The 22,713-nt window shown below is 49.4% G+C and overlaps 1 protein-coding gene across 5 annotated transcripts in view; it reads right to left on the bottom strand.

Moving 5' to 3' along the window:
* Positions 1-4,401: 4,401 nt before the first annotated feature.
* The window catches only part of BCL2L1 (BCL2 like 1), a 52,188-nt gene continuing 33,876 nt past the window's right edge, over positions 4,402-22,713 (bottom strand). For all 5 annotated transcript variants that reach the window (XM_060031087.1, XM_060031083.1, XM_060031085.1 and 2 more), the window contains exon 3: positions 4,402-6,043. In XM_060031087.1, the coding sequence (XP_059887070.1) occupies positions 5,906-6,043 (138 nt within the window). In that variant the 3' untranslated portion in view covers positions 4,402-5,905. The remainder of the gene's footprint in view (positions 6,044-22,713) is intronic.

Genomic DNA, 22,713 nt, shown 5'->3' with positions numbered 1-22,713 from the left:
CCCCAGAGTACTGGTGGTGAGGGGTGGGAGGTCTGACAGCATAGACTGATGAAGTTTGTGTAATATTTATGGTGCCAGAAACCCTTCTTAAGCACTTTACAAGCATAAAATTAGCATTAAATCTGCATAACCACCCATCAGGTAGGTATAGTTATCATTCCCATTCTACAGGTGAAGAAACTCAGGCACAGAGAGGTTAAGTCACTTGTCCCAGGGCACCCAGCTAGCCCTGGAAGTCTGGTTTCAGAGTCCAGCTACTAACCACTACACAGCCTGTCTCTCCTGCGGCCCCCACTGTTCCACCAGGATGAGCTAAGCATGGCCAAGTTTGGGCTCTTCCTTCCTGGATACCTAACTGCAGTGATCACCTGCACAGCATGTGGCCACCCATCTAGGAGGGCCACCCACCCTCCACAAGGACCCTCCACAAAGTCCATGGAGCCACTGGAGAAGTTTGCTTTCCAGGTGCCCAGGGAGCTTGGCACGAAGCCTAGGAGAGACTGATGTTCCTAAAAAGGATGGCCAACTAGCTGCTGGGGGATGCCCCACCACATAAATAGTTTGCAAATAAGGGCCTTACCATTGTTTTTATTGTTATTGTTTTTACAGTGCAATTGGACAGAACACAGTTGTTTTGCTTGGTGGGGTGTAGGGGGTTGGGGTTTGGGGGCAGTATTTTTCACACCAGTGCAACTTAAGCCAAGCTGATGCGGGCACTGGTCATTTCCCACTCAGTAACAAATTTACAAACCATGTAAAACGTGTAAGACAAATGTAGCAGGCCAGGCCGCTACATTATGTTATATATTTTAAACTTTTATTCGTAGAAGACCGTTTTCTTTATGTCCCTATTCTCGGTACCTTAGTGTTTGACTTCCTCAAACTTTAAGACTGACTTCTTAAAATTCTGTAGTAAGACCATTTAAAGTCATAAGAATTCGCAAGGTTATCATGAAATTATTCAAGCTAATTATCCACGTGTGAACCTACTGAAATGGGATAATAATTTAAGAGGGAATTATACTCCATATAATTTAGGAGGGAATTAATACTCCATATGCCCTGAATTCTAACATTAGTGCACGGATATTTATTAAACATCAAAGAGCACAAACTTGTAGGGATCATATATGTTTGTTTCTATTATTGTCTATATATTAAGAAAAAGTTCTTGGTTTTTTTTTTTTTTTACCTCATGACAAAGGCTGTGATGGTGGAGATAGAAAAATGGAGAGCTGGATATTATGTAATGAATTTGATCATGATATAAGTTGCTGATTTTCGTGAAAAACTTGTTAATTTTTAAAAATTGCACAAGCAATGCACACAATCATTACCTTAAACTTTTATGGAATTCAGAAGGGTGAAAGCTAACTTTAAACCCTTGGCTTGCTAAAAGGTTTTTTAAAAATCATAAATAGGTGTGAATTTTACAAAATACTATTTTAACATCTACTGAAATACCGTAAGGATTTTCTTTGTGAATGTTACGGTACAATGAATTACATCGAAAGATTTCCTATATTGAGTCAATCTTGTTTACCTGGAATAAACCCTACTAGGTCATGAACTATTATTCTTTTTATATGTTGTTAGATTCCATTTGTTAATATTATACTTAGAACTTTGGCTTGCATGTTCATAAGTAAATTGGCCTAGAATGTGCTTTCCTTTCCTTGCCTTCCTGCCTCCCCTCTCTTGCTTTGTGCTATACAGCCTTGTTCCGTTTTAATAACAGTTATATAATTTTCTCAAAAAAAAAAGAAAAAGAGTTTGAAAGCTCTAGGTCATTTCCTGTGCTCTGGAACTCACAATTACTTTAAAATACCCAAAATGAAAAAGTTCATTTGGATTCGAAATCCACTTGATTACAACACTGTACTTGTCAATTAAAGAAAGGGAAAAACTATTAAAACATTAAAATATAATTTCAACTGTAAGTTCTGGAATGGCTTAACATTTTCTTTTGTCACCTACTTGAGGTTACAAAGTCTTGTCAATGCTGACTACCAAGAATTTGAAGAGATCATTGTTAATAAACTTTGATCAGGAACTGTGTAAACCATTTTGATCATAAAACCTCATATAAAAAAGTTGTGTTCATAGGAACAAGATCAAGTGTCTCAAGGAAAAAAATTTAAAGTGTATTTAGATATATTAATCAAAGTTAATTCTTCATATCTGATGAAATATGTTGTATTTCATCTCTCATCATAAAAATATATAGAAATGGAATGAATTTTTCCCTAGGACCCATACAGACAGTCCAAAACCACTTCCAGCTTTTCCTCAGTGTGCATTTCCAGTATTTTGTGTGTGTGCCATGGCATGTTTAAGGTTGGAATCTTAAACTGAGTTCAAGGTCTGGTTAAAAAAATGTGGAATATTACATGGCTAGAAAAAAGAATGAATCTGCCATGAGTTAACTGTTGAAGCTGCACAACAGTGGGAGATTCGTGTATGAACATGGAAACTTCTATAAGATACACTATAGGTGGGAAAAGCAAGGCACAGTGTATCTGTTACCATTTTTGAAAAAAAAAGGATCAGAATATATTTATATTTATGTATTATGTGAAAAGACGTTTCTGGAAGGATCTCAAGAAACTGGGGAGGGGACTTGAGTGGCTAGGGTAAGGGATGGGGGCCAGCGTCATGGGCCTAGAGGTGGCGGGAGCCTGCAGGCTTTGGAGAATGGTGACCTTGAGCCCTGAGACAGCCGTGGCAAGCTGTGAATCCGGTACCTAAGGGGTGGTAGTGTAGACGTCCTTCTGGTGAGCAGGACAGAGGATGGAGGACGCCACGGAAAGCTGGTCAGGCGGGAGACACAGGTCGTGGGCACGCGCAAGGGCATCTGGGGTTGGAGCGGCTTTCAGCTGGCAGCCCCCGGCCACCAGGGGGCAGTCAAGCTCGCTCCTGGAAGCGGGCAGGGAGGAGCACCCGAGGCAGGTCCCCCGCCTCCAGGCCCGCCCCCCGGCCGGAGCTCCTGCCTCTGGAGTCCTGCTCCCTTTCCCAGGCCCTTCCCCGACCTCCGGGTACAGCCACGTGGAGCTCCGTGTGGAGCACCTCCTTCTTCCTCTTGGGGGTCTGCTTGATGGCGAGGTCATTGATGCCTCCCCCCTCAACTTCCAGTCTTCGTTAGGTTATCTTACTCAATTTTAACCACAATCGCTTGAGATGGGTACTGCTATCTTACCCATTTCATAGATGGGAAAACTAGGGCATAGAGAGGCTAGGTAACTTGCCCAAAGACCAGGAATGGCGACCCAGGATACACCCCTGGCCTGTCCACTCTCAGAACTGGAGTGTTAACCAAACCATGGCTTCTCCACTCTGCTCCCCCTCCAGAACCTTCTCCACATAGCAGCCAGAGGGTGCTTTGGGGGCTCTAAGTGGTGTAGCACTCCCTGACAACCTCTCTCTGGCTCTCACTGCCCTCAGGACCAAGTACAGTCCCCTCATTCCACCTGTCTGGCATCATATTGACCCAGGAGCCTCCAGACACAGCAACTGTTCTTCAACCCGGAGAAAACTCTTGCTCATCCTGTGCATTTGCTTCTTCTTCACCAGGACCACTCTTCTTGCCTCCCTGCTTCTTTTGGATAGCTCTTATAGATTCTTCAGGCCCTGGCTGTGATAGCACTTCCTCCAGGAAGCCCTCCCTGACTCCCAGACAGGCTCAGGTTCCGTATTAAATGCTGTTAGAGCACTCACTATGAGCCTCTTGTGTTGCACTGGCCTCAGATGTGTGCTTCATTTTGTGATTATAATAATACCATTATTTCAAAACCTCAAAATCACCCTTGGTTCCTCTTTCTTCCTAGAGCTCTCTCCAATACATCAGCTGATCTTGTGGGATTATCTTTAAAATGGTATCTCAAGTCTGACCCCTTCTTACCTCCTTCCCCACTAAGTCCTTCATGTCTTGCCATACTTCCTCAGGGTCATCCTGTTTCCACTTTTGCCCTGCAACAGCCAGCCATCCTTGTATTCGTCTGGCTGTCTCCCCGACCAGAATGGAAGCTCCATAAAGGCAAGGGCTTTGTTCCCTGCAGGATCCCCAGTGCCTAGGACTGTGCCTGCACAGAGCAGGGCTCAGTAAACACTTGCCAAGTGGCCATTTGACTGTTTCTCCCACTAGAATGTCAGCTCCTGAGGGCTGGGACTGTGTCTGTCCTGTTAATACACAGCCCCAATGCCCAGCACACAGCAGGTGCTCAATAAAAACCCAGTGTACAGGTGGAGAAATTCAGGCCCAGAGGGAGGAAGAGACTTGTCCAACGTCCTCCCCAGAGAGCAGCAGAGCCAGCACCGGTACCCAGCTCTCCTGCAGCCCCCCTGCCAGCCAAGCATCCCCTCCTTTCCCTGTCCCAGAGCACACAAGAGCCCAGGCCCTTTGCTCACCAAGTCAACACAGTTTATTACTGAATTTCACTTTCACACAATTTCAAAGAGCTGGAACAAGTGTGGGGTGGGGGTTGGGGGAGGGACAGGTGCCCCTCAGGAGCCAGGACCCCCGGCTGGCTTCCCCGGACCACGGCAGGGGAGGGAGCATCAGGCCGTTCAATCTCTGGGCACCAGCTCTCCACGTGCACACGCACAGCAAGCCAGCAGCTCCTCACACATAAATACAGACACGCTTAACAAAAATAGTATATCATCTTCACAAGGAATAAAAATTAGTCTCAAATATGTACAGCAGAGAGCCCGGGGTGGCCAGGGCTAGGCCAGGATCCCCAGGGATGAGACAGGCCATGGGTGGAGCAGAGGAGAGAGGGAGGCCTGAAGAGCTCCTGGCCAGGCCACCCTGACCTTGGCAGCCCGGCTGCCCAGGCTGAACGGGGGTGGGGCACAAATCGATCAGGCCAGACAGGACTGGCCCCTCCAGCCAGCCCTACCTCCACCCCACGCACAAGGCTCTCTTTCCTGCCCTTCCTGCCTGAGGTAGGGAAGACCCCAGGGCTCCCACAGCTGTTCCCCGTGGCTCCCCCTCACCTCTGGGCAGAGGCCCCTGAACCCCATGGGCAGCAGCCCAAGGCAAAGGTGCCACAGGACGATCTCCTTGCAGGAAGCGAGGCAGCTGAGGCCATAAACAGCTCTGGGGCACCTATCTTGGGCCCAGTCGGTCCCTCAGTCGTGGTCATGGGAGCCGGGGAAGGGGAAGGGAACTGGGGTGGTGCTCAACTGCAAGGGCCACCCAAGCTTGGGCATGGGGTGCCTCCTGCAGCTACAGCTCCCCCATCCCAGGTGGGGCTGGCCTCTAGCCAGAGGCCTCTAGGACACTGGGATTGAGGGTAGGGACTTTGGCCAGGCCAGAGGTGGGGAGGGGGTCCTGGTCCTTGTTTCTGTATCCCAAGCAGCCTGAATCCCTAATTAGTCAGAAGTGGCCCCTAAGCGGCTCTTGGAGGGTGGGGATAAATGGAAGGGGAGCCCAGGTCCGGGAGGAGGGAGAGACAGGAAATGATCAATTCCGAGGCCACAAACATCAAAATGAAGGCAATCTAGTCTCTCTTTCTGGGGAAAAGGGTCAGAAAATTTTCCAGCTCCCTGGCAGGAAAGCATCCTCAGTGAGGCTAAGGGGGCAAGGGGTTCCACCAATCAGGCAGGGCACTGCAGCCCCCAGTCACAATCCCCCCAAACCTGTCAGCTTCCACGGGACAGAATCTGGGGAAATTTTGTGGGTTTTGAGGCCGGGAGAACTGAGGTGTCGGGGAAGGCGGCTTTCACAGAAGCATGGTAAATTCTAGAAAACTAAATGAGGGGACCAGGTCTAGGCCCAACCCTGTGATGTGTGGGTGGCCGTGGGCTGCATGTAGTGGTTCTCCAGGTGGCGACGGTGGCTGGACGGAGGGCTGTGGTGAGGGCAGGATGGCGGTGGGCGGGTGAATGGGTAGTCAGTGTCTGGTCATTTCCGACTGAAGAGCGAGCCCAGAAGAAGCACGCCAGCCACAGTCATGCCCGTCAGGAACCAGCGGTTGAAGCGCTCCTGGCCCTTCCGGCTCTCGGCTGCTGCATTGTTCCCATAGAGTTCCACGAAAGTGTCCTGCAGGGAGACAGAAGAGAAGGGAACATGCTGTTCGAGTCCTCAACAGTAATGTGGCTGGGACAAAGGGGGACCATCTGCATGCGATGGCCTTGGTGAAATGAAAAACTGTAGCCGTCCATGCCCACTCTGGGCCAGATAAAGGGTTAAGGGCTGTCCTTCTTCCTGACCCTCAGTTTGGGATAGCCAACCCATTTTATTGCTGAGAAAACAGGTGCAGAGTGGGGAAAGAGTTTTGTCCAAGGTCAGACAGCTAGGAAGTAATACTTCAGAACCTGAGTTGGGAAAGAGATGGGCAGGGAACTGACAGGAGGTCAGGGGTCTGGAGCAGGGTGGAGAGAAGAAGGGAGATGAGCGTGCAGGGGTGAGCGAGAGCTAGACCACGTGTGGTCTGGAAGCCTCGGAGAAGCCTGGAGTTGAGCCCAAGGGTGGTGCAGAACCACCAGGCCTCAGCCTTTCCACTGCTGCAACAGAGGGAGGGAGGGAGAGAAAGGAGCCAGGGCTAAATTCCCAGAGTGATTCAGGAGCAGAGCAGATCTGGAGGGAGCCTCTGACCAGGGCAGGCTGATGGGTGGGCAGAGCAGGGCAGAGTAGAGAGGGTAACAACAATGCAGGACTGGGATGGGGTCTATGAGGCCCTGTCCCCCACCCCAGGGGGTGTGACCCTGGGCCCAGGAGGAGGTGAGCAATAGCTCTCTCCCTGAAGCTAGTCAGGAGGGAAGCACGTGATACAGGGAAGGAGGGGCAGTGGATTAAATGACCAGGCCTGGGGTGGAGTCAGCCTGTGGCACAGGGAGAGGGGAGCTCGGAGCACCCTTTAATGAGTGTGCTTCGCACCCTATCTGTCCTTTAATCCTCTCAGCAATGCTGTCTCTCCCCACTGACAGACCAGGAAGCCTGGCCTCTGAGCACTGAGGGACTTGATCAGGTCACCCAACTCTCTGGTGGAACCAGAATCCAAACCTGGTGCCTGGTGCCTAGAAATCAGTGTGCTTTGTGTGCCTAGAGAGGGAACAGATCACTGGCTGGTTCCAGAGACTGTGTTCTTGCCTCTCCACCAAGAACTCACATCATGGGCCCACACCTCTACCTGGGCCCGACTGGCTGAGCCACCAGGCGGCTCCCTCAGACAGCGCCTGCCATTTCTGGTTGGCCCCAGGTCCCACCCGGCCAGTTTGCTCACTGTGATATCTGCTGGGCCCTACTTCCAGTCTTGATGACGTCCCCTTAACTCCATGCCAAGAAGATTTTTTAAAACATAGGTCAGATCGTGGCACACCAACAGCTTTCCCTTGCACTTAGAAAGCCAGCGTCATGTCTGTTCATGTCCCTGGTACCTAGCAGAGGGCCATGCACACTGAGCTGCCACCTTGACTCAAAGAATCCGTAACATTTATTAAACCATTAGGGAGGCAGCAGTGATGCATGAGCCAGAGCCCTTCCAGAAAGCTCACCATCTACTGGGGAAAAGGCATTGGGAGGGGAAGGCAGGCAGGTGGGGAAAACCCCACCATTCAGACCATGTCACTCCACCATCTCAAGCTCTCCAAGGCTCCCCATCACACACAGAATCAAGTCCTCACCACGGCCAGCGAGGTCTGGTAGGACTCGGCCCCTCCCCACCGCACACTGCATTCTAGTCGCACTGGCCTCCTTGCTGTTCCTCGAACATCCGCTGAGCTCGGGACCTGCTGCCCTTGCTGCCTGGAGCACTTGACCCCAGGCTCCCTCATTTCACTCCTAACTCTGCTCAAATGTGATCTCCTCAGAGATGCCTTCCCTGGCCACCCTGTCTAAAATGGTACACACCACCCTGATCTCTCTCTACCTACCCCCTTACCTTGCTTTATTTTCCTTCTCAGCACTTTTCAGAAGCAGAGCCTACCCTTGGTCTTTGTTTTGATTTGTCTCCTGCAGTAGTCATGGCTTGATGAGGCAGAGAGCCTGTCTTGTTTCTAAATACCCAGAACAGTGTCTGGCACATAGTTGGTGCTCAATAAATACATGAGTAGAACAAAGGTCTTACATGTCTTCTAAGTGCCAGACATTGTCATCCCACTTCTCCTTCATCAGAATCCCCAGATGTAGCGACCTGAGCCCCATTTCACAGGTGAAACAACTGAGGTATAGAGTCGGAAAGACCTTGCCTGGGGTCACCCAGCTAACAGGTGGCAGAGCTAGGATCAAAACTCAGGACTGCCTGGCCCCAACCCAAGTGCTGCTACAGCAGGACACTTCCCTATGTGGGGGGCTGCAGTGGAGGTGGAGCCCTGGCTCTGGGGAGAGAAGGGCAGGGGCAGTGGCAGTGGCAGCAGCCAGCGTCCTTACTCTTTGGCCTTCATCCTGGTTAGCCTCCATGAGTGTTGGCAGACCAGAAAATTCTTACAGGAATTAAAATTTTTCTGGTCCCAAGTGAAGTAGGGCCAGGTGAAGTCACAAAAAAGATTGATCTGTGATGAGGGAGAGTCCCGGGCTGTGGGGAGCATGGGAGAGGGAGGCCATGGCCAGAAGGCTTTGGGTTATCCCAAGGGACCAAATGTCCCACAAGAAACCAGGGACATTGGGTTGCAGCCAAAGTGGGAGAGGCCTGGCTCCCTCGATGGGAACTTTCCTGAAGTAGAGGGCTGGCAGCCACAGGAAATTTTCAACTCTGAGGCTGAGCTGGAATAAACAGGCCCTGCTGCAAGGCACAAAGCACTCACTGTCCAGGAACAGTTATTCTAGGGTGGCGGGAACATTCTCCTGTCGGTGCCACAGAGACAAGGCTCTGAGCTGCCCAGCCCCACCTCCACCCCATGCATTCGCGGTTGGACAACCTTCATCTCCATTTCAGAAGCTCCTTCTCCTAGGGAGGGGGGAGAGAGGATTCTGGGGATTGCTTTTGCAGAGAGAGCAAGAGCAAAACGGGGCGTGCTGTTCCAGGGCGGGTGCCGGGGAGGCAGTGGTGTGGGTATATTTAGCCCACGGTTCACACGACACACTTGGAAACAAACACAGCCATTTTCTCAGCGGGCGCCTGCTCTGGATAAATAAACAGGATTGCGGAGCTGCCCTGGTCTGGAAAAGCAGAGATAAGCCCCCACTGCTGCGAGCCAGAGCTGACGTGGTGGACAGGGGGTCAGACGTAAGAGTGGGCTGTAGGGAGGTCTCTGATGTCACAGAGGCTTTCAGGAGACCTATCCTCAGTGTGGGTTAGGGCAAAAGTGGGGCAAGTTTCTCTTTGTAGCTATGACCACTACCATGGGATCCATGTGGGGTTTTCAGGACCACTGGGGACAGGCAGTGGCTAATGACCTCCATGGGAGAACCGTGGACTCCTAGGCTGGCAGACCCCAAAGTCAACAAGGCCAACCCATTTGCGCACTCTACAGTTTCAAATAGCCTGTTTGTGGTAGAGCTTGGACTCAACCCTCTAGCATCGGGGCCCTTCAGAGTGGCGAGACAAGAACCAGGGTCCCCAGGAGAAGCTAAGGCGGGGGCCATTTTCAAGGTCCTCCCTCCAACAGTCCTGGCCACATGCGTGGATTGGCCCAGCCCCACACTCCGGAGCGTTTCATGCCCCTGTGCCTTTGCCAGCATTGTGTCTTTAACTGGTCACCCTCCCCACACCTCCCTTCCTCAGTCAGCCAACCCTACTCAGCTTACACGACTCCACTTTGGAGTCCTGTCTTCTGAGAAGACTTCCCTATTTATCTCTCTTCAACTTCACGAGGAATGTCTCCTTTGTGCTCCCAGAGTTTTTGGACCTTCGTTCACACCGTTAACTACTGAGTGTCTACCATGCTCCAGGCCCAGTACTGGAGACACAGCAGTGAACAAGACAAATGAGGTCCCCACTTTTCCGGAGCTTACATTCTAGTCCATGCATTCTCCATTGGTTGAGGGGGCGGGGGGCATAGCACAGAAAGAGATCACAGTACAGCTGTGGTATTCAAAGTCATGGCAGGGCAATTAGGACAAACATGTCTAAAAGGACTCCTTCGTGGGAAGTGGTGAAGAGAGAAAAAGGTTGAGAAACACTGTCCTAGTAGGAAGCAGAGAGAATAAAGAAGCAAGACAATTTCAGATATGATGAGGTTTTGAAGACAGTAAGTCCCGGGCAGGTGATAAAGAATACCAGGGGACTGATGTAGGTGGAGTGGCCAGAAAAGGCCTCTCTGGGGAAGCGAGGTTTAAACTGAGACCTGAATGACTAGGTGGCAGTGGCCAAGAGAGGACTAAAAATCCCGGGTGAAAAAGAGCATGTTCCACCAGAAGCAACAAGTGCAAAGGCCCTGAGGCGGGAAGGAGAGGCAGGGGGGTCCCTAGGTTGAGGCCTTCTGTATGTCGGTCTCACCCATCAGTCTGGGGGCTCAGTGCAGGCAGGGACCAAGGACCCATGTCTGAAGCCAGGGGTCCATCCAGACAGGCACAGACTGGCTTCAGCTAGATCTCTGCCCAGAGACAGCCAACTGCACAATGCAGGTTATCCTGCGGCCCCCTGCAACCCTGGAGAAGTCAGGAGAAAGGCTGGCACAGCAGTGCCCCTGGGGCAGTGGCCCAAGTGCCAGCGGACCACCCGCCCTGCCAGGGGCTGGAGCGCAGTTCCTGCTTGAATCCGGTCAGTCCTCCACTCCCCACCCTTCTCCTCTCTCACCTCCCACGTCTCCATGCTTCTTCCTAGCAGTGTGACTCTGAGCAGGTTACTTCGATTCTCCAGCCCACAGTGTCCTCACTTTTTAAATGACAATAAAGTATCTGTTATTATGGCAGCTGACCTTTATCACACAGCTGAATGTTTTACCTGTGCCAGGGACTGAGCTAAAGCACTTTACTCCAAGGAGGCCATACTCCCTGCACAATCACAATCACATTCACTTGAGGGACTGCACAATCACATTCACTTGAGTGATTGTTTTTTGTCCTGTCTCCCCCACTAGACTGCGTGTAGTTTTTGTCCCTTATACCTAAAGAACCTGGTGCTGTACCTGGAACATAGCAGGTGCCGTTCTAAATGAACCTATTTGAGATGAACAAATGAATGACTACTTTCAGTTAATCCTCAGAACATTTGTCAGAGCCTCATTCTGCAGACGTGAAGATGGAGGCTTCAGCGTTTCCCCGCAAGCTCTATCTAGGAAGTGGTAGGACTGGGATTTGTCTGAGTTCTGGCCTCCTGCTCATTCTCATGTCCAATCCTGCCATCTTGGGTCCCTGCTGTCTCCACCCACAGAGAACTAGCCTCTTCAGTGGCGGCAGCAGTGGGTGACTTTTCCCAAGCACTTATCTTGCAAGACACTCTTCTTGGCCCTTTCTGTGGATTAGTTTATTTAACTGTCTCTATGCTCTGCCGGCCAGCAGGTACTACTATTAACCCAGCATACAGCTGACGGACCTGAGGCCCACAGACGATCTGTGACTTGCCCAAGGTCACACAGTGACCTGGTGACATGGCTGGGTTGCCTGCACCAACAATCTGGCTCCAGTGCCTTTGCTCCTATCCTCTACACAGCACTCTGCTCACTTTCAAAAGGATAATTCGCCTCAATGCCCCATCATGGGCCAGGTTCGTGCACTTCTGTTACTGAAGGAGGTCCTCACTTTAAGCCCAGGTAAGCCGAGGCTCAGAGATACTGAGAGACCTGTCCCAAGTGGATAAGTAGAGAAGCCAGTTCATATTCTGGGCCAGGCCTATAGCCCTGAGTCCCTCTAGGAGGAAGAAGGTGGCCTGAGGCCACCAGCTGAATGAATGAGTTCTGGCCCCTAGCCAGCTGAGGGGAACTGGGTGCCACAGGAAAAGGATGTGACGAAGGCCAGGAGAGAAAGTGAAACCCTTCCGTCCTGGCTTCAGTGGAGAACAAGCACCTCTGCCAGACGGGCCCTTCCTTCCTTTAGGGTGACTCTGGAGGGCCCAGGCCCACTGCTTCCTTCCTGCTTGGTTATTTCAGGAAAGAGGTAGGTGGAGAAGAGGAAGGGGCTCCTAGCAGCCCAGGGAAAGTGCCAGGGACATCAAGACTGTACCTTACCCGGCCTCACCACAGCCCAGCATGGGCAGGCCGTGAGTCACTTTCTGTTCCTGGCCTCAGTTTCCCTGGAGGAGAGGCTGATAAATGCCGGCTGAATAGACAAATGAGGCCTTGCTAGGAGATCCCAAGGAGATGGCAGGAAGGTGGGTGGTGGGGCAAACGAAGAGGTCTTATCACTCTCTTGGCAGGGAGCAGCAGGCGGAGACTCGGAAGAAGTGAGGTTTGTGGTTGGAATCCACTTCCCCTGGCTTTCTTGGGGGAGCTGTTGGCTTCAGCAATGTGAGAGGAACACAGCCTCTCTCCTCTACCCTGGGGAACACGGGCCTGGATGTGGGCAACTCAGAGGTGGCTCAGTGGGGCAGGGCAAAGAGATGGGTTGTCAGATTGCTGAGCCGACACCTCAGTCTAGCCAGCCCAGCTGTGGGTGGCACAGCAGGCAGCTCTACTTCTGAGCCTTAGTTTCTCCTGCTTTGACCTCAGTGATGAGGTGAGGCAGTGATGGTGAGACCAGGGGATGAAAGCATTTGGTAAAGCAAGGTGACCCTGGCGTTACTGGCTGAGGAGGGTGGCATGGGGGGCCCAAGCCATCCGGGCTGTAGGTAATATTTGGAGCATCCTCACAGCAAACTTCATGTTAATCTTTCTCGAAGTCTGCCCCTGTCAGCTGCCAGCCTCTCCTCCCCCGCCTCCTCCCCCACCATTAGTTCTAAGAAGCTAAGCCTGACAGATGTGCTTACTTCTCAGAAAAGGAAGTGGTTGTGCCAGGAGGAGATAACACCTCCGCTGGGGAATTGAGAAAGCTATCGCGCCCAGCAGTGCGAGCGTGGGCTCTCCACCTCCTCAGCTCAGAAGTGGAGTGCTAGTCTTGGAGGCAGAGAGAGATAATTCAGAAAAGCATTTACTGGGGGCACAGATGCTCATTTTGGGGCTTTCGACCACCTTCCCAGGGAGTGATGGCTGCTCTTTACCGAGCACTTACCATGCAACAGGCAAGGTGCTAAGAGCTTCGTCATGTATGCAAATTCACTTAATCCTCATAATAACCCCATGAAGTAAGTGCTATCATTACTCTCCAAGTTACAGATGAGGAAACAGGCACGGAGAGGTCAAGTGACCTCCCAAGGCCATACAGTTATAAATTGCAGAGTAGGGATTTGAATTCAGGCAGTCTGGCTCCAGAGCCCAAATGTTTAATGGCTCCTGGGCAGCTGCTACCTGCTCATAAGCATTCATTCCCTGGCAGTCTGGGCACTCCCCTCATCTCAATCCTCTCTCATCTCTTCCTTGGTAACTAACTCCCTATTCTTTCATGAGTAGATGGCCACAGCCTTTCATTCCTCTCCCAGTGTCCAGGGTGAGAAGGACCAAGGCTCACCCTTGAAACAGAGTCAGAGACTCAAAAGTGACCTTACAAGATACCCATCCAACCTTCCATGTGATGCTCAAGCTCACCCCTAACTCATCCCCACTTCCCAGATGAGGTTCAGAAAGGTGGAGTGCAAATCTACAGATTCAGTGCAATCTCTATCAAAATACTAATGGCATTTTTTTCACTTGGTTATTTCAGGAAAGAGGTAGGTGGAGAAGAGAACAAATAATTATAAAATTTGTATGGAAACACAAAAGACCCCCAATAGCCAAAACAATCTTGAGAAAGAAGAACAAAGCTGGAGGTATAATGCTCCCTGATTTCAAACTATACTACAAAGCTACAGTAATCAAAACAGTATGGTACCAACACAGAAACAGACACGTAGACCAATGGAACAGAACAGAGAGACCAGAAATGAACCCACACTTATATGGGCAATTAATCTACAACAAAGGAGGCGAGAAGATACAACAGGGAAAGGCAGCCTCTGCAACAAATGCCGCTGGGAAAACTGGACAACTACATACAAAAGAATCAAACTGGATGATTTTCTCACACCATGCACAAAAATAAATTCAAAATGGATTAAAGACTTAAATGTAAGACCTGAAAACATAAAACTCCTAGAAGAAAACATAGGTGGTATGTTCTTTGATTTGTAATGTTTTTTTGATATGTCCCCTGAGGCAAGGGAAACAAAAGCAGAAATAAACAAATGGGAGTACATTAAACTAAAAAGCTTTCTCATGGTGAAGGAAACTATCAACAAAACTAAAAGGCCACCTATTGAATGGGAGATGATATCTGCAAATGATATAGCCGATAATCAGTTAATATCCAAAATATACAAAGAATTCATCCAACTCAAAAAAACATATAACCAGATTACAAAATGGGCAGAGGATCTGAACAGACATTTTTCCAAGGAAGACATACAGATGGCCAACAGGCACATGAAGAGATGCTCAACATCACAAAACACTGGGAAATGCAAACCAAAACCACAATGAGATATCACTTCACACCTGTCAGAATGGCTATTATTGAAAAGGCAACAAATAACAAGTGTTGGTGGAGACGTGGAGAAAAGGGAACCCTCACGCACTGCTGGTGGGAATGTAAACTGGTGCAGCCACTATGGAAAACAGTATGGAGATTCCTTAGAAAATTAAAACTAGAACTACCATATGATCCAGCAATACCACTCCCTGCATATTTATCTGAAGAAAACAAAAACACTAATTAGAAAAGATATATGCACCCCTATGTTCACTGAAGCCTTATTTGCAATAGCCAAGATATGGAAGCAACCGAAGTGCCCATCAACAGATGAATGGATAAAGAAGATGATACACACACACACACACACACACACACACACACACACACACACACGCAACGGAATATCAGCCATAAAAATGAATGAAATCTTGCCATTTGTGACAACATGGAGGGACCTAGAGGGCATTATGCTTAGTGAAATAAGTCACACAGAAAGGCAAATTCTATATGATTTCACTTATATGTGGAATCTCAATCAAAACAAAACAAATGAACAAACATAACAAAACATAAATAGAGTTACAGATACACAGAACAAACAGGTGTCTGACAGAGGGGAGGGGGCTGGGGGAGGAAAGAAATAGGTGAGGGAGATTAAGAGATATAAATTTCCAGTTGCAAAATAAATGAGTCTCGGGTATGAAATGTACAGCATGGGGAATATAGTCAATAACTATGTAGTATCTTTGTATGGTGACTTATCTTAACTAGACTTACTGTGGTGATCAGCTTGAATTGTATAGAAACACCGAATCACTTCGTTGTATAGCAGGAACTAATATAGTGTTGTAGGTCAATTGTACTTAAAAAATAAACAAACTCATAGAAAAAGAGATCAGATTTGTGGTTACCAGAGGCAGGGGCCGGGGGAAGGTGAGGGGAGGGGAAAGGAAGAAGGTGGTCAAAAGGTACAAACTTCCAATTATAAGATAAATTAGTACTAGGGATGTAATGTACAACATGATAAATGTAATTAATACTGCTGTATGTTATATATTAAAGTTTTTAAGAGAATAAATCCTAAGAGTACCATCATAAGAAAAAAATTTTTTTTTCTATTTGATTTTGTACCTATACAAGATGACATGTTCACTAAACTTACTGTGGTAATCACTTTATGATGTATGTAAATCAAATCTTTATGCTATAAACCTTTTAAACTTATACAGTACTGTATGCCAAATATATTTCAATAAAACTGAAAGGAAATAAACAAAAAGAAAGGTGGAACATCCAGATCACATAGTAGGTCTGTTTCATTCCAGATGGTCCATACTCATGGAGTATCTCCAGGGCATTCTCTGCTTACACACTGTGAGCAGGGGTTCCCTCCCTCCTATGTGGAGCATTTCATCTTTGGACAGCTCTTTTGGAAAACTTTTCCCATTGATCAGCTCTCCTGGAAAACTTTTGCCTCTTTCCCTCTACCTCCCGCCATTGCTGGGCCTTAGTTCTGGTTCTCTCTCCTCTGCTGCTCTCCTCCAACTCTGTCCCAAGGGCTACCCAAGAAGGCAACATGAGCTGGCAGAGGAAGCTATGCCAGCCTTGCCGAAGGCCCTGGACCAGGTCCTGCTGCTCTCTGAGTATCAGCTTCCTCATTTGTAAAATGGCAGTGCTATCCAGATGAGGCCAAGGCTGGTGACAAATTAACTTCTTCTTCTCCACCAAACTGGGCTGCCAGAGCAACGAATAGGCAGGTACCCAAAAAGTCTTGCAATTAGACTAAGATGTTTAGCTTTGGACCTCATCTATAACATGGGAATTAAAAATGTACTTATTTCACAAGAACATTGTGAAACTTCAATAGTAATACATATAAAGGGCTTAGAACTATATGTGACACATAGTAGACTTTAAGTAAATGCCAGCTATTATACTGCTCTTATTATTAGACCAAGGCTCAGCCCGAGTCTTAGACCTTTCTCCATGGTCTGCAGGGTTTCCTTAGCTTTGTCGAGGGCCAAGCTGCTTATTGCTCACATGCCATGTTCTGTTCGGCCTCAGGACCTTTGCTCATGTTGGTCCCTATGCTGAACTCTCTCCTGCTTATCTCTTAGGTCTTAACCTACAGGCCACTTCCTCAAGGAGGCCTCCTGCTCTCCCCTTCCAAGTCTCCTTCGGCTCTCTCACCAGTTTGCTGAGCTGCTCATTTCTGACCATGAGCTCTGTCCCCCAGGCCTAGCCCAGTGCTGGGCCCAGAGAAGGTCCTGATGAGTACGGCTGACTGGTGGGAAGGGAAGAAGGCCAGTTCCCTCTCTCTTCATCCCCACCCTCATCGCCTGGCAAAACTAGGAGGAGGCCCCAAGACACCAGGTGATTGGGCAGGGTACCTGGGGTTCCCCAGACACCAAGTTCTCCCAGGCTCATGAGAAAGTTCTGGAAAAGGCATCTTCTGCATTGTGTTGAGGCAACAGGCAGGAGGGACTAGGGTAGCAATCTACAAAAGGAACAGGGGCTTGGTCTCTGGGGTCAACCCCCTCCCTAAAATTCTGCTTCTTTCTGGGGTCTATGCCTCTAAATACTCCATGGTCCAAAGCAGCCACTCCCTCCTCCTTTCTGCCCAGAGCTGCCCCCATTCCCTCATCTGGTGCTGATCAATGCTGCATGCTGTGGGGAAAAGAGCAATGGGCTGAGCATCAGCAGGTGTGGGTTTTGTGTCCCAGCTCTGTCACTGGCTTGCTTGGGGTGAGTCCATTCCTCTGTCTGGGATGCTGGGAAAGCCTGGGACTTTCCTCATCTGCAAAATGAAGGGGATCATCTCAAATCACTCTTACCAGTGCTGCAGCATGAGGAGGATGAAAATAATTCACACATGGGCAAATAAGTGACTACCTGTGTTCTCTCTCAGGGGTATCCAAAAGATCCAATAACTTAGTGCGGAAGGTGGGAGGCAACGTTCTGGAGTAGAAGAACTTGTTGCCTCCACTTTAAAGCCTGCTGAGCCTTGCCCTCAAACCTGCAGATTCCTGGGGAAAAGGGCAATGGGCATGTCTGTGATCAAGGCCAGCTCCACAGAGGGCCAGACCTCGCCGGGCTGTACCCCAGTGGCTTCAACCTCCTCACCCCAGCACCGCCTCCAACTAGTCCAGACAAGTCCCGGGTATTTTCAGCCACCTTTATCTGATGGGAAATGTTTGGAATTCCACAGCAGAAGGCAACGGCTCTGGAGGATTTGGCAACAGGAGTAGATCCCTACAGCCCCCACCACATACAAATGGTCACACACACACCCCTGTAACCAAAACCTCAGAGCTGAAGGCGCCCTCAGGGTGCATTTCCTTCATTCTGGTTCCTTCTAGTCTCCCCGTTTCATCTTCAGCCCGGTCCACCAGCCCCCACAAGGTAGAGAACAGCAAGATGCCTGAGATGGTGCCAGGAGAGCTGAAGTACTCTTGTAGCCATGACGCTGAGGAGGGGCCACCTGGAGGTTTGCTGTTCACGGTCAGTGCCCACAGCACCAACAAACTGCAGAAGGTCACCACCACCATCACCAGGCAAGCCCAGAAGCAACTCACTGTCCCACCTGATGTGGCATGACCTGTGGTTCACAGAGATGTCTAGTTCAACCCCTACCCTAAACAGATGGAAAACTGAGACCTGACGAGGTGAAGGGACTCCCCCGCAAGGCTTCTTGAGCCCTGGAGCACAAAAGTACAGGTTCCAACCCTAGCTCTGTGACTGCCTACTTGTGGGACCTGGGGCAAGACTTTACCTTTCCAAGCCCAGGGGCCTGTCTACAAAGTGAGAACACTGTCCTTACATCACAGGCTTAGCAGCAAGAATTAAATGGTCCATGGAAGGTGCTCAATAAATGTTAGCGTTATTTTTTTATAGCTAAAAATGAATGGCCCCATTTGTGCTTCTCATGTGGTATTCTCATTATTTATAGCTACAAACAAACAAACCCCCCCAAAACCCCCAAAACAGCTCATACTGACTCAGCCTCTGCTTGAATTCTCAAAATCTTCCAAGTAGGTCTTGTCCCCATTTTACCAACGAGGAAACTAAGGCTCAGAGAGGTGAGGAGACTTTGCCTGAGATCTCTGGTTACCAAGTGAGGGTGTCTGACTCCACAGCTCGTTAAATCTGCCAGCGCAATAGGACAGATGCAGAAGGATGTGACTAAGCTCTTCCTTCCTTCCCCTTTCACCCACCCACTGCCCACTACTTACTGAGAATCTTGGGCCTTGCATCAGAGATGACCCTGAGGTCAGGGCAGAGGCATATCTCTTGGTTCCCCCCGGGTGCCTTGAGGGTGGGAAGGACAGAGGTATGCGGATGGCTGCTCTGTGCTTCCCCACTGCCCCCCAACTCAGCCCCTGCAAGGCCAGTCCTTGCAGAGTCCCTCCCTCCACCTAGTCATTATCTTGGAAACAAAAGCCATGCCAAAAAGCTTTGGCGAAGTTGTTAGCTGCGTTTTTAAAGACAGACCATGACTCCTTTCTGGGCTGACCTGTGGGTTGTAGGAGGATTCCCTGCTTAGCTCTGGACACTCATTCATTCCATAAATCTTTATTAAGAGCCCACTAAATGCCAGGCACCACGTTAAGTGCTGGGGATAAAGCAGTGACTAAATTAGAAGAAAATTCCTACCTGCATAAGTTTATCATTTAATGGGAAGAGACAGGCAACAAACAAATGTCAGATGGTGATAAGTGCTAGAGAAAACTAAATGAGAGAAAAGGGTTAGCGAGAAACACGGAAGATGGCAGAATTAAAACCCTGGTCAGGGGCTTCCCTGGTGGCGCAGTGGTTGGGAGTCCGCCTGCCGATGCAGGGGACGCGGGTTCGTGCCCCGGTCCGGGAAGATCCCACATGCCGCGGAGCGGCTGGGCCCGTGAGCCATGGCCGCTGAGCCTGCGCGTCTGGAGCCTGTGCTCCGCAACAGGAGAGGCCACAACAGTGAGAGGCCCGCGTACCGCAAAAAAAAAAAAAAAAACAACCCTGGGCAAGGAAAGCTTCTTTTAAGAGGTGACATTTGATCAGAGCCCTGAATGAAGTGAGGAACCGCACTGCAAGGATCTGAGGAAAGGCAGAGGGAAGAGCAAGTGCCAGGCCCTGAGGCAGGAACACACCTGGGGTGCTCCAGGAACAGGAAAGACGTCAGTGTGGCTGAAGCTGAGTAGTGAATGAGGGGAGAATGATAGCGTAGGGTCTGGCAGTAGCCAAGGGCCAGATTGTGCAGGGCCTGTAAGGCCATTTAAAAACTTGAGCCTGTCCTTCGAGTGACATGGGAACACTGCAGGGTTCTGAGCAGGGGAGGGACATGATCTGACTTTGATTTTAACAGAATCCCTCTGGTTGCTGGGTGGAGATCTCCATGATTTTAACAGACTCCCTCTGGTTGCTGGGTGGAGATCTCCAGGGGTAAGGGTGGAAGCAAGAGGTCTGGTGAGGAGCTGATGCAGTCATCTGGGAAAAATATGAGGGTGGCCTAACGAGGATGGTGCCAGGGAAGCTGGAGAGAAGCAGTCAGATTCAGAATTTATTTTTAAAAGTAGAGCTGAGGACTTCCCTGGTGGCACAGTGGTTAAGAATCCACCTGCCAATGCAGGGGACACAGGTTGGAGCCCTGGTCCGGCAAGATCCCACATGCTGCGGAGCAACTAAGTCCGTGCGCCACAACTACTGAGCCTGTGCTCTAGAGCCCGTGAGCCACAACTACTGAAGCCCACACGCCTAGAGCCCATGCTCCGCAACAAGAGAAGCCACCTCAATGAGAAGCCTGCGCAACACAACGAAGAGTAGCCCCCCGCTCACCACAACTAGAGAAAGCCTGCGTGCAGCAACAAAGACCCAACACAGCCAAAATTAAATAAATAAATAAAATTTTTTAAAAAGTAGAGCTGAAAGGATTTGCTAATGGAATGGATGTGGACTATGGGAGTTGCTTTCTTCTCTGGCCTTGTTTCTCATCTACAAAAGGCAGGGGATTTTTTTCCAGCTTGATAACTATGGGAACCCTGTGACATGAAGAAAGAGACAAAACCATCTCTGCTATCAAAGCCATTTGCTCACCTGACCTCCAGCCATGTGCAGGATCATGGAGTAGCCAGGCCCAGGGTAGGGGTGGGGATAGCTTGATTTCTACGGGGAGGGAAGGGGCATTAGAGCTGTCCTATGTGTGTCCAGGGCCTGCTAGGCAGAAAGTGCTGAGTGAGTGAGTGAATGAGGCAATGCTAGGAGGCCAGGATGTGTGCAAGAACTTTCCAAGTCCTTCCAAATTAACAACAGGTAAGCCTAGCCTAAGGGATTCCTCTCCTGGCATTCCTTCTGCATTCATTACATTCTAGGCTGAGTGTCAAGTTCCCATTCTTCATGAGTGGGAGACTTAGAGGTCTGAAATCACCAAAGCAGAATTTTAGAACTGGAAGGAAGCACAGACACATCTGGCCCACTCTATCCACAATTTTAGCTGTCACTGTTTTGGCCTTATCCATGTGTCATGATTATTATTAACATTTTTCTATCAACTGACTCACTTTTTAAACACTTAAATGTATTGAAAATTTTTAACCCATCCCCCAACTTGTTCTTTCTGCATCTTTCCCCCTTTTACTGAATGGTAGCAGCTTCATCCGTCCAGGTACTGAAGCCTGGAACACCTTAGAGTCAAGATCCTTAAGTCCTCTCTAGCTCTGATCTGCCAGCAAATTCCGCTGGATACATACTCAGAATTTATCCAAAATCCCACCACTTCTCACCGCCTCCACTGTCCAAGCCAACATTATCTTCTGCCTGTATTGTTATAACAACCTCCTTACTGATCTCCCAGCTTCTTACTTCCCTCTCTGGTCCCTCACACAGCAGCCAGAAGGGTCCTTCTAAAAGCAGTCGGGGGACTTCCCCCGGTGGTCCGGTGGTTAAGATTCCATGCTCCCAGTGGAGGGGGCACAGGTTCAATCCCTGGTTGGGGAACTAGGATCCCGCGTGCCACACAGCGTGGCCAAAAAATAAAAATTAAAAAAAAATTAGGGCTTCCATGGTGGCACAGTGGTTAAGAATACATAAGCCAATGCAGGGGACACGGGTTCGAGCCCTGGTCCGGGAAGATCCCACAGGCCGCAGAGCAACTAAGCCCGTGCACCACAACTACTGAGCCTGTGCTCTAGAGCCTGCAAGCCACAACTACTGAGCCCACGTACCACAACTACTGAAGCCCACGTGCCTAGAGCCTGCGCTCCACAACAAGAGAAGCCACCACAATGAGAAGCCTATGCACCGCAAGGAAGAGTGGCCCCTGCTCACTGCAACTAGAGAAAATCCGCGCGCAGCAACAAAGACCCAACGCAGCCAAAAATAAATAAATAATTTAAAATAAATAAATAAATAAATAAAAATAAATAAAAGCAGTTGGACCCGAGCCTGTCTGGTCAAACCACTCCCCCCGCCTTCCCATCTCACCCAGAGGAAGAGCCACAGTGTCTCACCACGGCTCACACAAACCTCTGTCTTCTACCACTCTCTCCTCTGCCACTCTGTTCTAGCCACCCTGGTCTCCTGTCCTCTTCCTCAAACATGCCAAAAACACCCTTCTCACCTTGGGGTCTCTGTACCTGTACCCTCTGTCTACAATGTCCTTACCACAGACTGTTACATGGTTTACTCCTTCAGGTCATACAGATCTCTCATCCCATGGCTCCTCCTCAGAGAAGCCTTTCCCAATCACTCTTTATTAAAACAAACAAATACCAACAGATACCTAGCCACCCTCCACCCCCACCATCATTCCCAGTCTTTTTTTTGTGTGTGGTACGCGGGCCTCTCACTGTCGTGGCCTCTCCCATTGTGGAGCACAGGCTCCGGACACGCAGAACCAGCGGCCACGGCCCACGGGCCCAGCCACTCCGCGGCATGTGGGATCCCCCCCGACTGGGGCACGAACCCGCGTCCCCTGCATCGGCAGGCGGACTCCCAACCACTGTGCCACCAGGGAAGCCCTCCCTGTCTTTTTAGAATGTAAACTCCATGAAGGCAGATATCCCCAGTAGCTAGAACGGTGATTGGCACAGAGCAGACACTCAGTAAGTATGTGCTAAATGAATAAATGAAATGAAAAGGCAACTTATATTATTATGAATACTACTATAAACAGAAAACCAGTATCATTTGCCACAGACGGAAATCAACATAAAATAAAAACACTACTAAAAATCTTAAATGTTTATCTGCATATCAACTATAAGTTACCTTAAAGATCAATAGTACAGGTACTGATCTTGGTCCCACAT

Source organism: Delphinus delphis, chromosome 15 (assembly GCF_949987515.2).
Source record: "Delphinus delphis chromosome 15, mDelDel1.2, whole genome shotgun sequence".
NCBI classification, from domain to species: Eukaryota; Metazoa; Chordata; class Mammalia; order Artiodactyla; family Delphinidae; genus Delphinus; species Delphinus delphis.
Note: the sequence above shows the minus strand (reverse complement) of the source record. Positions and strands in the feature narration are given on the sequence as shown.